Here is a 15,058-nt window from a genome sequence, read left to right on the forward strand (position 1 = left end):
GGTAGATCATAACTAAAAGCACCGCACTTCAAATTAACTCAAACGTCGATCGATCAGATCGAGGGTCTTTCTTTTCTCTCGGACATTCTCGGCGATCATTCCAATCGCAAGCCGTTCCTGATAGATAGGAAATGTTGGTATTGTTTTCTATTACTATTCGGTTACTGCTGCTTTATATGTTTGTGCATGCAATTCCGATCGTTTACCATTCATAATCCGATACGTTGAAAATCGTCAATGATAAGAGGCACGTAAATCAATAGTCGAAAATTAATATAATTCTTGATCAATTCAAATATTTCACAACTGAATAAGTTTTTGTTGTTGTTTCATGTAAATTGATTTGTGAAAATAAAGGCAACTTCTTAATTAACTCATGACTTAACTAAACTTAAGAAATTGGTAAGAAAATTTAAACCAACAATAGACACACCAATAAAAAATGGTAACGATTTGCAGCATTGCCGGTCCCATGGTTATCATTCCACCCTCGCCGGGCTCCCTCTCTCTCTCTCTCTCTCTCTCTCTCTCTCTCTCTCTCTCTCTCTCGTTCTTTTCCTTAACATCTATTGGTCTCATTTTTAAAATTATTATTCATGAATTAAACGCAACTATCTAACCTTCCCACCCCTCACTCTGCTCTGCAAGATGTACGCAATGGAGGGTGGTGATGGTGGATAGGTGAAAGAGGCAAGTAAAAGAGTATTAAGTGAATCCAATCGATTTAGAGACCATCAAAACCTTGGAAACGATACCCATATTGCCCTAGCACGTATTTTAAGGATTGGGGTTGTATGGAAGCTCCCTTTTACCCTCATCCGATGTAGACCAAATTTTGTCCCATAGCTTCTCAGATGACCTTCAACAATTGTGCAAGTTTTAATGGTATTTGGTTCATAACTCGCGGAGTAATGAATGTTTTTAACAATCAAGTGTTAGAGAAGGGCATGAAGGAAGGTAGCGGGGGTTTTCTAACCATGCCTATAGCACTCACCGGCCCCAAAAACCCCCACATACCAAATTTGGAGTCAATCGGTCCAGTAGTTTCGGAGTCTATACCGGACATCCGGACAGACACATTCATTTTTATATATATAGATATTCCCTTTTTTTCTTAGGAGGACGAAAGATTTTCTTCATGAATCAAATTGAGGATTCTGCTTTTCAATGTTCAAATATAACAAAAATTAATAACTAAAAAAGGCGTAATACGGAACGAAATGTAGATAGAAAGCTTTTTACAGTTGCTCCAAGGGGCACAAAGTGCAACCAGATCCAGGGTCCGAGCAAAAATAGCTCCGTTCACCAGCGACAAAATTTGAAAACTTAAATCGCTTAAAAATTACCGAAACTCATTCCATCGGAAATGGAAAAGAACAAAAAAAACCGACGGAAACCTATCGAGCCAAAATGGTCGAATCAGCACAGCGCAGCGCACCGGAAGAGGTAATACCACGGAAAGGTCGGGCACCATTATAGACGGGAAGCGAAGCGGCCGAAGCACTAATGAAAGAATGTCTCGACCATAATTCCACCATCCGCTTCGTCCAAAAGACTCAATTTGTTCGTGAACTGCATGCAAATGGTGCGCGCCAGGAATTCGTTCCATGCTCCAAGGCCTCCCGAAGGTACCGCGGACCCGGCTACACATTAATTTAATTTAAATCATTGCAAAGTTCATCTTCACCGCACGATCAGAGCAGAAACGTTCACGCCGCGCGCGCTTTCCCCCCGTCGCTCCCCGTCGTCGGTGATGAAGGAAAAGTCATCCCAAGTGGTCCTTCCGACAAGATCGCCCCGGAAATTGCCCTGACGCTCGGGGCTGCGCTGCGCTCCGGTTCATCGCTGCGGTTTCGGCGCCAGCGCCAGGACCGCGTAGCAGAATACACGATAATCATGTGCATGTGTTTCGGTTGCTAAATTAGTGACAGCCGCGAACTCTTTTGCGAACGATCGTACCTGTGTGGGGGACCGTGGTGGTCCCCTGGGAGAAGAGGGAGGGAAGGTGTCTTCAGCTACCAGGCCAGACCAGGAGTCGATACAGCAACCACTATCCTGGCGCACGTAGCTGGCGCGCGAATGGCACGAAATCTTGCGGCACGGATGGTGTCATTAAATTTAAATTAAAGCACTTGCATTGATTAAAAGAAAATTATGTTTCCCCCTTCGGCCGCTGCTGCTGCACCGGCTTGGCATCATGATTTTCCGCCCTCCGCCCTTCCCTTCCGCAACCAACTGAGCCATTGCTGTCTGGTGCGGTTCTGGTGTTGGATTCTGAGAAAATGCCACGACGTCACATTTGTGGTTGTCACACCAGTTGTAGCTTCATAGACCGAGGAAAGGAGGCCATGTTTTTCCCCTCAGTATGTGTACGCGTGTGTGTGTTTGTGTATGAGGCTCACTAATTGCTCGCATCCGCGGTGCGGTGCATCGAAGGAGGCGAAGAAGCGGGTGCGGTATAATTATAACGCAATCGAAGCGTTTTAATTACCGCAGAAACCGAAATAAACTGGCAAACAAACCGATAATTAACATGGCAAGGCAAACAATCGAGGGTGCCATTTTTTTGTTTGCTGCACCTCTCTCTCTCTCTCCTGTCACTAGAAATGGAAACACATAGTAGATAGGAGCCGATATTGAGTAGAGCTCGGGAATGGATGCCGCACCGCAATGCAATCTGGTAGCGTGATGAGGTGCTTTGCTTGGAACGACGTTTCGTGCTAGGGGAAAGCTCATGTCTTCCGTCATGTTCATGTCAGCTCCATGGTTCTATGATTCGTAATGAAGCAATCTTATCCCTACTGCTACTGCTGCTGCTGCTGCTGCTAAACGGATTTATCGGGATCTTTTTAATGGTGTTGTTGTCCATCGAGCGCCAACTAACTGCTGGTGCAGGATGGATGGCAGCGTGACACGCGGAACTCATCGGAATTGGTCTTTGACACGCCGTCAGCTCGGTCCAGGGGGAGGGGTTGTTACGATTCGTGTAACATTTAATTACCCTCGTGTTGTGTTGTTGATAGCGCGAGCTTCCGCTTCATTCCACTACGTCTCGTAACCCTTCACTGGCCTTATATCCTTGCTGCTGTTGCTGCCCTAAACAGTAGCGCCAGTCAAGCCCCAAGAGAACCACGACGACGATGACGACAAACGACGACTTTGCAACGCTTTCAGTGGAAAGCGCGTTTCACCGAAAGCACCGTAACGGGCCCGGCGACCGAGACCAATATATTTTGGAATTAGTCATGTCCGGAGGCACCACCACCTCGCGATGCTCGATGGTTTAATAAATATTCAAGAATGTTTCCTCGGGAAAAGAATCTCCCCCCCCCCAAAAAGAAAAGAAGAAGGTAAAAGCAAAAGCAAAACAAGATCCCTCTCTCTTTCTTTCTCTCTCCCTGCTGGACTGCTGCAAACGTTGGACGGACTAGCCCCGGGGCCTATTGCACGAAGTAGCCTCTCGCGTACCGTCGAGGCATTTGGCGAGCTCGTTCATAAATTATATTCTTTCGTGCAATATTTTTGCTCGCCCTTCCCGAGGCCCCTGGCCACGGCCGCCGAGCCGAGTGCCTACCGCCTTTTGCAGGGCTTATCACAGCACAACAATCGGTGGAGCTGCGGGCTTGTTTGTGGGCCACGCCATGAGCCTGTGCTTGTATAGTTCTGGTTTGCCCGTGGCCCGTTACGTTATGGCTGGGTGTGCGCTACGTTCGGTCGGAGCGCTGGAGTTGACCACTCCACTCCGCGGAGTGCCCAGCAGTTTGCAGAAGGTTAAGCCAAGTAATTACGAGATTATCATATTTCCCCCCAAAAAAGGCTCCTGCTACACGCAATTTGCATACCACTTGGTGAACGAGCGCGCGCGCGCGCCCGCACTTGACGCTCGGACTAATGCTGCGCCCTCTGCTGACCAGAAGGAAATGAAGGTGGCCACATTGTTTCTTGTGTTTGTGTGTGTAGAGGGAGCATTTCCATTTCTAATTCCTTTAGTGCGCTGTTCAGTGTGTAGCTCCTCCTGTATTTGACGAGGAAATTCGAGTTTCAAACGGCGGTAGCGCCTTAACACGTGACCATCTCTTACAAGATGGCCAGCTGCGGGGGAGCGTCATTTTCATAACTCAAATCGACGAATCAATTAATCGGAGCCGTTTAAAAATTTAATTAAAAACACTCCACCACCGTCCGTGCGTGAAGTGGAGAGTGGATCGCATCACTTTAAACGGACGTAGCATAACAGTGCGCCTGCTACTGGATAGCTGGCCACGGCAATGGCGGCCTTTGGAAGATTAAAAGCATCGGCGTATCCAAGCACCAACCGCCGCTGCCGTCGCCTCCCGACCGCCGGGTAATGAAACAACTTAATGGAGAGAAGTAATCATTCTTTCTCCCTCCATTTCCAGGCCATCCAGTCGTTGCGCCATGAATGGTCCAGCGAAATTTCAAATGGAAGCTGAGCGTGTAATGGATAAGTATATCGTGTGCCCGGCCCGCACAGCAATTGTTGCCGGAATGCTGCTGCTGCTGCTGGAAGGAGCAAGTTTTTGGCGGTCTACCTTACCTGCTTGCCTGCCAGTTACACCGCGTTACGTTCCGGTCAATGCATTACCGAACCCAACTTGGTCGCCATAAATAATTCATAGGATTTTTGAGGTTTTTTGTTTTTTAGGCTGAGTCCCTGAGTCCTGAGAATTTGCTACTTTCCATAAAACATTACCAAATGCATGTTGTGTTCCTTTTGTTTTTTTCTTCTTTTTGGTTTTTGAGTAAAAATGAACCTCCCTCGCTTACCTCGGAAGGTACGTAATAATGAATGCTAATTAAAATGCCTACCACTGTATTGTCGGTTAGTGGGCCAGGCGGCCCTCACCGCGGATTGTGGAGAAAGTACCCGGAAACATCTATTAACGCAAGGGGGAACTGGGAACCGGAACACCGAAAACAGTATATAATTCGAAAACGGTCCCCCATTAATGGATCTTTCTAGTACCCGAAGTGCTTTCTGATGGACGACATTCGAGACTATACTTCGGATCCCCCCGCTTGCTTTATGTTGGCTTTTCATGCTCATCCTCTACACTGCATTCGAAAGCGTCCACTCGAAATGTGGGGAAAACGGGATGATAAAGCTTCCCCTAGAATTGTAATAAATACTGCAAAGGTTGGATTAACTTCGCGAAACAAAACAGCTAAACAGCTGCCTGCGCCGACCACCACCAAAAAAAAAGAAAAAGAAAAACTCCCCAAAAAGAGAGTTTCGTGCCTTCGGGCCGGTCGAATTGAAAAAGTTTGCAACATCAATTAAATTTATGTTGCAACTCCCAGTTGCGCCAGGGATGGCGCACTGACCAGATCCATCGCAGGCGTTGCCCTCCGAAGCTCATCCAGGAAATGCTGCATTTACATATTATTTCAATCTGCAAACCAAGAGATAAAGCGAGATAGAAAGAGCGAGAGAGAGGGAGATGTAGTGGTCCTTTGTGGTGCAAATGTGTCAAAAAATGGCGCCACCTGAACCAAGACGAACTGGAGCCGAGGGGGCCTTGGGCACGAGGCAGCATAAAGTGAGCGAGAAAATTAGAATAAACGCTTCATCAAATGACAATGGCGCTCGAGATTGGGGTCCGGATCCGGAGGAGGCTGGCTGACGACATTTTTGGAGCATCCGGATTTGACTGCCCTGACTGCCCGGGGTGCTGCATGCCTGTGCCCAGTGAGTGGCGGACGAGGAGATGTAAAGTTTTTAATGAGATTGCAGGCATGCCGCCCAGGCCAGGTCACCCAGGGGTCAGGGCTACATGAACTTTTACTACAGACCAAGAGCAACGGACCTAGTTCCGGGGGCGGCTACAGCTACAGGACACTCCCAGGGCTCCCGGAATGTGTCCCCCGAAGGATGGCTCCAGAGATTGGCGAAAGAATTTTTGGGACCACTGGAGTACGCCGGCCGAGATTGTCGGATTTCAGTGCCGTTGCTCTCTCTCTCTCTCTATCTCTTGAGCACGCTCTCTTCCTCCTCTCTCTCTCTCTCTCTCTCTTCGAGCTTCTTAACTTGCCAGTTTATTTGCTCTCCATTTTGTCCTTCCTCCGGGGGGCAAAGTTAAATTTCAATGAAAATTGAAAAAAACGCTCTCCAAACTGACCGGACCGGTTTTTGTGAAATTCACTTCCGAAAATCACTTTCTCCAGCGCTGTGTTTTCTTTTATTTTTCTTCCCTCCTGTTCCAAACCGAGCTGTTCCAATCTAGCTGTGTCTGGCATAATGAGACGAAAATGGGAACCGCTTTGTGTTTGCTTTGGGCGATGGGCAATTGAATTGAAAAGAAGGTCCGGACTTCCGGCCGATGCGGCCACGGCACGCTGACTGTGCCAAGGTGCACTTTATGACAGTATTCCTCTGGTGATCCTAACTCTGCACTTGAATTGAAATGAGCATGAATGAGGCCCCCGGGAAGGGAATTGTTAACATCATTCGACGGGCAGATGCTGTGCCAGTTTTTCATGTAGCATTTCATGCAGCGCATGTATGCCGGGGGCATTCCTGTGATTCCTGTAGCTCTACATTGCAATCACATTTTCCGTGGAGTGTCTGGCATTCTTGACAATTGCGAATGCTAGTGATGTAAATCACAATGGCAGCTGCAACAACGCATAATGCAGTCTGGAAACCACACAATAGCCTATTTGAAGTGTAAATGCTATGGAGTAGATTGTGGTAGGTCATAATAGGTGGCTAATAGATTGTCTACAAGATGAAAAGCTACCCGTTCCTACTGTTTATGCGATGCCAGCAACGATCAATCGATCAGCATAAAGCATTTAGCACCATTTCGTGTTGTTTCAGCTAAAGAATCAAAAGAAAACACGTATTTATCTGCTGTTATCATTAGTGTAAACAAGATTACGGGGCCCCTCAAAGCAGGGGCTGATTTAATGCGAAAGCATTAAAAAAACAAGGGACCTGTAATAGCATTAGACCCTTGCACCCCCTCAAACACACGCCCTCTAGTGTGTAATTAAAAGTAACGTCCTTGTGTCTGCCGCATTTCGTCACACCCACCCACGCATAGGAACCCACTCCCCGGGATGGCATCGACATGCGTATACCACGATTAAGTTATTAGAATGATTAAGCAATTAAGGCCGGAATGGTCCCGTAAAATGATCCACACCTCATCCGCCACCACCACCACCATCACTATCAAAAAAATGCCAGCCAGTCTGTGCACGTGTGTGTCGGAAGCTGAAGCCCACCCGAAAAAAGGGGCACACACATCCAGCGATGCGCGATGGTGAAACCGGAAACGGATTTGACGTACTGGGAATAGGAGACCATTCCGCGGGGAAAAAGTGCGCCAGCGATTAATTGCCTCCCATATAGCTGCCGGTGGTGCTGATGTTGCTGTTGCTGTTGGTTGCTGATGAGCGGGTTTCATTATGGTCGGGTAAATTTCACTTTGATGCCTCATTATCCTGCCTGACGCTGGTTGTGCTGGCTTTCTGCTTAGTTCGGTTCGTTTCACAAGACTCTGTGCTGCGAGATGCTGTGCTGTTGTTGTGCTGCTTCAGGACTACCACATTAGAATCATGCAGCACACTTGTGCACGTGCGTGTGTGCGTGCTCTAATTTGAACATTGTGACTGCAACCGGGTGGGGGGCGGCGGTTAATCTGAGCATTTGCGGAGCGTCAGCCGTGCGCCGTTTCGATTGGTTTTGTAAAACTTTTCCCCCAAAAGCCAACGAACAGGCTCGAGCATAATTGCTGGGAAGCCCTGATGCGCAACGCGCATTAGGCAACTTCGGATGTGCGTTTCCGGTTGTTGCCGGAATACATAGAACAGAAGCCATAAAGCCCTTTGCGATGCTGCACGACACGAGTGTTGCGTGTGGACCACCGAGGATGGTGACAAAAGATGTGGCCGGAAAAGTTGTATGATCCTCATCCTCCTCCGAGGTCTGTTACGCATTCAAGTGTCTTTAACATGGGCTCTACGCCCTAACAAATATCTTTTACAAGTTGGCAAAGCTGGCGTCACGAAGCGCCAGCACACATGTGCGAAGAGGTACAGCAGGGGTAGCGTCACGGTACCGGCATCCGGCGTTACTGAGACTTTTCTCATTATAACTACCGAAAATAATCCCTCGAATCGACGACCGGTGGCAGTGGCCTCTGATGACGGAGGAACGATGCGCAATTAAAGAACGCCTCGATGCATAAGTAACATGCGGCCACTTCCGTTGCACAGCACCACAACTTCTCGTCTGTTCGCTTTTGCGTTGACGCTACGCTACACACAGAACGCTCCTCGGGGAACGGACAATTCGTGATCCAGGGCAAGCATTTGAATCCTGGCCAGGGCACAAGAAACCGAAGAAGAAGCTCAAGACGGTCGCCGCTAAGTAGCGCCTTCGTCTTCGTCCTGCTCGTCCTGCTGTCATTATTTTCACGCTTGGCTACCGCTATTTGTCCGGCCAATTGTTCGGAAGTCTTTTCGGTGCGCCGGTTCCGACTGGTGGCGGCAATCGGAAGTTCGGGCTTCGGTTGCATGCTGGGGCGAGCGTCACAAGTGCCAGCGTCCCAAGTGGTCTCTACCCGGCCGAAGCCGAAGATAAACAGCTTTCATTTGCAACGCTAAAAGCTCTCTCTCTCTCTCTCTCTCTATCTCTCTATCTCTCGTTTATATTGAGAAGAGTGGAGCGCAATGTTGAAACAATATCAATGGCTTACTGTTGTTGGGGCTCTTAAATCTGAATATTTCTACCTCGCGAGATGAGACGTTTGTTGATGTTTTTGCAGTCAATTGCAAACAGAAGTGGTTTAACTATAAAGCGGCTTACTTATAAGATACTCTTATTGACGTTACATGTGGCTGAATATTGCTTTCTCTTAGTAAATGTCTCAGTCATCTAGTTTTCGAACTGTAAACGGTGTTAGAATGATGAGAAAGGATCTAACCATTTTCGATAAACTGCAAACAAATTCTAGTGTGAATCTGTGGAACGATGAAATGCTTCGATAATCAAGCGTTACATCAGAGGCCACGTTGTTGTTCAATCGGGCCAAGAAAATCCTGCTAAAACCCAGAAAATATATGAAAATATGCCTGAAACCTTTTCCACCGAAAGTCTTTATAAATAAGAGTGCTTAGAGCGAGCATATTTGTTCAAACCCCACTTATGCGAGTCATTGGAAAGGGAGTTTTACTCAAATGTTTTCCTTAAGGAGTGCTCTTCTTTGTTGATGTGAATATTGATTTCCCAAGAATTACATTAGATGATGCAACTGCAGCAAGCATTTGTTCACTGGAGCATGCAAAAGCTTTTAATACCACTTATTCGAACAAAATCCATGAAACATCGGCTAAAATTGTTTCAATCAACATCGATATCATCGTTATCGTTGATTCCAATTTACTTGATAAGTTTTCCATTGGCAACAGAGATCGTTAAACAGAAAAACACAGTAAATGTTGTTGCTTTCCATAGGAATTAAGCAAATCATAAACGTGCTCAGCCATGCCCGGACGATGCGATCCGATTCAAGTGCCAAATCCAATTCCCATTCAACCGCCCTGGGGAGTGGGCCACCTCAAGGCCAGCTACTTGAACTTTACCATTCAATTATGACATTCTCTATGCAGATGAGTGTTGAGGAGGATGAGGAGGATCCTTCTCACCGCTTAGTGCAAAACGTCACGTTTCCACCGGCCCGAACGCACCACAGGAAACTGTGCCAATCAACCAAACCGAAACCAAGCCCCACTTCGGAGGGTGGTTGATTGCATTCGAATGTGTTGTAAATAATTAACGCTCGGTGGCGATTCAAATGTGGTTTTCTGGCAAACGCCTCTAGTGGTGGTGATGCTGCTGCTGCTGTTGCTATTGCTATTGTGGCAGCAAGTTAACCGAATCCGCTCGCATCTCAAGCGAGTTGCGAGCAAGCGAAATGTATTCTAATCGAATTCAAATCAATTCCAATTCTGCTAGCTGCGAGTCGGGACTCCAGGCCCCTCCAGGCGGGACTGAGCTTCCTCCCAGCGGAATTGGATTAAATGTGAGCGAGTGACCGGGGTTTTTGATTGACATAATTGCAATGTTGTTGTAGCTGCTGCTGCTGCTGCTGCTGCTGCTGCTGCTGCTACATGTTGCCATGTTCGGTGGCAATCCCCGGTCATGCTGAAGAAATCTCTAATCCCTCGGTACGGATGAGGTGAAAGGCCTCGAACCTCGAGCTTCTCGTGGGAGTTCGCTATCGATCCCCATGGAACGCTTCCGACTGTTTCCGACACATGCTGCATGCTGTCCAAACCGCAACTCCCTGGACATCCGGAGCTGCACTTTCCACTCCCCACCAAAGGACACACACACGCACACTCCCGGGACGTCCCTCGTGTGGTAACAGCACATACACAACAATTATAATTTTGTTTGGTTCAATTACCGAGCAGCCGAAACCGAGGACGAAATAACCACGTTCCGTATTTGTATTACCGTCCGCTCGCGGTGCCCGAGGCCCGCTCGCGCAAACCGACTTCCGGTTTTGCTGGCCACATCGGCACTAGATGTCAGAGCGTCAGAGGCCACGTGTTTGCTGCCATCAATGTCGATGAGTGGTTACAGAGTTGCAAATTGTGATGTGCGTGATGTGTTTTTCCACCCGGGGGGCAGCATGATGGCTTTTCATTAACGTTGCAGAACACACAACCCAGTTCCTCAACCGACTGACGGAGAACATGTCACAGTATCTCTCTCTCTCTCTTTCTCTTTCGATAGAAAAGGTAGATATAACTACAGTACAAACTTCAGTTGAGTTGGTTTAGTAAAATTAAATTTTCAAAAGCAAATTTCCCTCTTCAATCAAAGTGGTGTGGGGATGACCGCATACAGCCTTCACCATTTTAACCTCGGGTCCGTGTGCACAGAGCCGGTAGAGAAGAAGCTGAAAGGAATGATTTATCGGCGTCGGGGTTCGTGCTTACCGACGACGCTGAGCGTGACGAAGTAGCTGCGCACGGGCTGGGTCGATATCTGGCACTCGTACAGTCCGGCGTCCCGCTTCTGGGCCCACTTGATCTGGAGCGTCCAGTCGTCGTTGCTCTTGTGATGGGTCGCCTGGAACCGCTGATCGGAGGTGTAGGTATAGCTGCCGACGGTCAGTATGTGGATGTCCCGGTGCCGGATCCAGGAGACCTGCGCACCGCGAACCGATGGTGATGGTGAGCGGTGAGGGGTGAGCGGTGGGAGCGGGAGCGGGTCCAAGATCCATTTAAATCCAGCGTTCCATCAACCCCGGGGTTGGGGCCGGTGCCCGAAGCATGAAATGAGAAATGAGGACGTCAAGAGTAAATATTTAATTTGATTATTCAAAGCCACCCCGGGGCCAGTCAGCCAGTCAGCCTGCTCGGTCCTGGCCTGGCCCTGGCCTAACCAATGGGATCAGAAAGTAATGGTCCAGCAGCAGCAGCAGCAGCAGCAGCACCACCACCACCATCTAGCGATCGGTTTTCGAGCCAACGGCGACTTCTTGCCATACGTCTTTGTTTTGCTGGGTTTAATGTCCTTAATAATTCGGTTCTCCAACTCCGCCGTTTTTTGGTCGATGCCCCTTAAGTGACCCGCGCTCCCTCTACCCTCTGGGCAGCCAGCCCTGGCACTGGTGGCGTCAACGGTGTCGATAGCAATGAATACTAAATTCCGCTCTCGGCCGCGCTCTCGTCGTGGAAGCCACGCGGCGGAAAGCGAAAGTTGACCTTCCGGAAATTGCTGGGCACTTGGCCTGTCTGCCTGCCGGAGCTCTCGGAAGTGCGTAAGTGCCCCATCCATCTAAAGGAGGGGGTGGGCAGAAGGCCCTTTTAAGAGTGCGCAGCTGCCGTTCTTGAAGAACTTCTTTCCGCCAATGGAGACGCCAGGTAGTTTCCCACGTCAAATTATCGATGGTAGCGTTCTTTTGATGAAGGATGCGCCACCATCGAGCCAGCCAGCCAGCAAGCCAGCCAGCCAACCAACCAACCAGGTGGTTCCGCTCGTTACCTGATACGAGTACGAGATTAGCTCCTAGGAGCCGCTTTTGAAGTCAAAGTTCCGGGAAGAGCCTGGCAGCCTATTGTCTAGCAGCTTGAACGCAAAAGCGATTCCCTCCTGCTCCTTCCCCCGATGGATGGGCCACATAAATTGGACCGGAATTATGGGCTCCACTGGCAAAGGCAATCACTTACCGGAACGCACGATGAATTATGAAAGATTCTCTTCTTAGTCGGTCCGAAAATCCTCCCAAAAAAACAAGAAACCCTCAATGGCCGCTCGGGAAGGGCTATCGGACTTTTCGGACCACCGGACCTGGATCAGACCGGGGGAATCTATTGATCCTTCGGCCTCCTGAAGGACGCATACCAGCGCACGAGGTGGTGCGTTCGTGTTGTCATAACTTATCTCGCCGATTAAAAAGCACACAGCGGACACGGAACACACCTCGGTTAATTATAGCGGAGAAATCGTAAATTTATGGAAATATGACCAGCAGCCCCTTTTTTGATGACCTCGCCAGGTGGAGGTCACACGTGTGCGGTGACGAGCACTGGAGGCGAGGTTCGCCATTAATGAAGCTCGGAAGCCCACAAGTCAAAAGTGGAGTTCCCTTTTTGCTTTTCCCATTTCCCATTTAGTCGATCAGGTAGCTCCCGGTCCGACGGACCGACCGGAGAGCAATCAGCGATAATTTTGTTTGTTTCCATTGTTTGTGTACCAGGGGGCTGGGGCTGGGGCCACGGATTCGAGACCATAAGCAAATTAATCCATCTTGCGCATAATGAATGTGTGTTTTGTTTTGTTCCGTTCGTTTCGGGCCTCCGTTGGCCGTTGGCTTTTGCGCTGATGTTGTGAAAAAACATTTCACGCGCAGCCGGTCCAGCATCCCATTACCTGTAGCTGCTTCAGCTGCGACAGCATAAATCTGATGCGAGCGAAATGAGTAACGGAGGGGCTGGTGTCCTCCTTTTTTGGGGCGAGATAATGGCGAGTAATTAACAAAAAATGTTATGTCCTCCAAGGAAGAAGTTGCCAGGACCAGGGAGAAGGGAGGTAGCAGTAATTATTCTAGCCAGCTGGTCCTGGCCTGGCCAGTAACAAATGATGAAAGGATAGTCAAGCATCAAAGCATGGAAGCATCAATCGATATTCCGACGTACTTCCATCACAAAGCAAAATGTAAAATTCAATCTACTCCGTCAAGACTAATGGAGAAATGAAGAACTCGAGAACAAGAGCTCCAAAAAGCCTTCTTTGATCTGCATCCCGTGCTGCATTGTCCTGCCTCGATTGTAGAAGTCATTCTCATTATAAGAGCATTAGAGCAGGTAATACGATCACCGCTAATAGCGCTCTTCTCAAGCAGCTAACACGAAAGGGTTTTCGCCGGCTGGCGGGTGTAACCCTTTCCGGTGCCAGCCGGACAGTTCCCCGTTGGCCAAAAAGCACATTTTCGGGCTTACAGTCCCGGAGCATATGGTTGACAACTACTCGACTGTACGACGATCTTTAACGACTCGTAATACGACTCGATCCAAGCCTCGAACCCAGTGGTTGCATCATGCACAAAACCTCACGACTATACTATGTGTGTGTGTGCGGTGCTGCAACAGGCGCGCAGCACTGCTCGGCGGTTCGTCGTCGTCGTCGGTGTCATCTTCTTACCGTTTTGTTGCCCAGGTTCTTCACTCGACAGCTGAGATAAGCGGATTTGCCGACCAGCGCGGTCACATTTCTCGGTGTCGTATCGTCAAAGTACGGTTCCTCCCATTTGCCGGTGTGCTGGTGGCCACTGTGGGCTAGCGATTGTGGCTGCTGCTGCTGCTGCTGTTGCTGGTGCTGATGAAGGTGGGAAGAGGAGGCCGGATCGGAGGCAGCCGCCACGTAAGCGCTCAGCTGTGCGGTGCTACTCTCGAGGAATGATTTATGCCGCTCGATGGGTTGACTCTGGTGGATGCCACCGCTGGTGATATCTGTAATTGGAAGTGGCAGATGGAGAGGAAAATTGTTTCAGTACATCGATCACACACACACACACACACACTGGCGCACGCACATACATGGAATGAGAGGTGGTGTTAGGTAGACCTAGCTGGCCAGGTCAGGTTTATTAGTGTGAGTTGTGATTGCTCGCAGAGGCGCCACAAGACCAGTGGACAGATCCCTCGCCGGAGAGGCTCGTCAGCTCGTGTTTCTACGTGCATGCATGCTTGTGTGTACGTGTGTATTTGTCGGTTTATCCTTATCAAACCGTTCAGCAATGGAATCGGATAGGCGGATCGTCGGTCCCTTCGGCGAAACGTCAGTTACTATTTCATTCACCAACAACAGCAGCATTCACCATCTCGCTCAGCTGACAGTACGATCCTCGCCATGAATCTGTTATCGCCTGCCGCCATTTTGCCAGGTCTTCCGTTCAGACCATCGGGTCTGACCATATTGTAATCTCACCATCGCTCATTCTGGGCAGCATCGGTGTGTAAGCCACACCGTTCGGTGTACAGTGTGGACGGCTGCAGTGCCGGTTCCGGCGATGCTAACAAGCACGCACACACACACACACACACACACACACACACACACACACACACACGCACACATAGTGCAACAATATGTTATGCTCCGTCAGCGCGTGTTTGCTCTAATAAATAATACAACACATTGCTCTGACCATCATTTTTCATTTAAAACAAATTACCCCTTTGAAACCCCGGTCCAACACACTGTTCCAGGCACTGAATCCAGTCTAGCTTCGGGCTTCTTGAGGCGTGCGAACGCTTTGCGTTGACTGGGGAGAATGTATTGAAAAATTGCGCTTACAAGGCGTGAGCGCTACTGTTGCATTTACTAGGTAAAATGCATTTCATTTACACTTCAAACGTCTATTACTCAACAACACTGCCGGTCTTCGAGACTGGACGACACCAACGTGGTTCGTGGTGTCATTCCAATCAGCTCAGAAAAAAGGCATCGTAATGACCGTTTATTGGGTAATTGTGTGGCTACAGTACCACATAACAACAACAACAACAACCG

At 48.8% G+C, this 15,058-nt stretch overlaps 1 protein-coding gene across 1 annotated transcript in view; it reads right to left on the minus strand.

Annotated features, from left to right (window-relative positions):
* The window catches only part of LOC125953254 (uncharacterized), a 104,252-nt gene that overhangs the window by 27,718 nt on the left and 61,476 nt on the right, over positions 1 to 15,058 (minus strand). The window contains exons 2-3 of the mRNA XM_049682707.1: positions 13,688 to 13,995; positions 10,978 to 11,188 (exon numbers count right to left, since the gene is read on the minus strand). Coding sequence (XP_049538664.1) covers positions 10,978 to 11,188; positions 13,688 to 13,995 — 519 coding nt within the window. The remainder of the gene's footprint in view (positions 1 to 10,977; positions 11,189 to 13,687; positions 13,996 to 15,058) is intronic.

This window comes from Anopheles darlingi, chromosome 3 (genome assembly GCF_943734745.1).
Source record: "Anopheles darlingi chromosome 3, idAnoDarlMG_H_01, whole genome shotgun sequence".
NCBI lineage: Eukaryota > Metazoa > Arthropoda > Insecta > Diptera > Culicidae > Anopheles > Anopheles darlingi.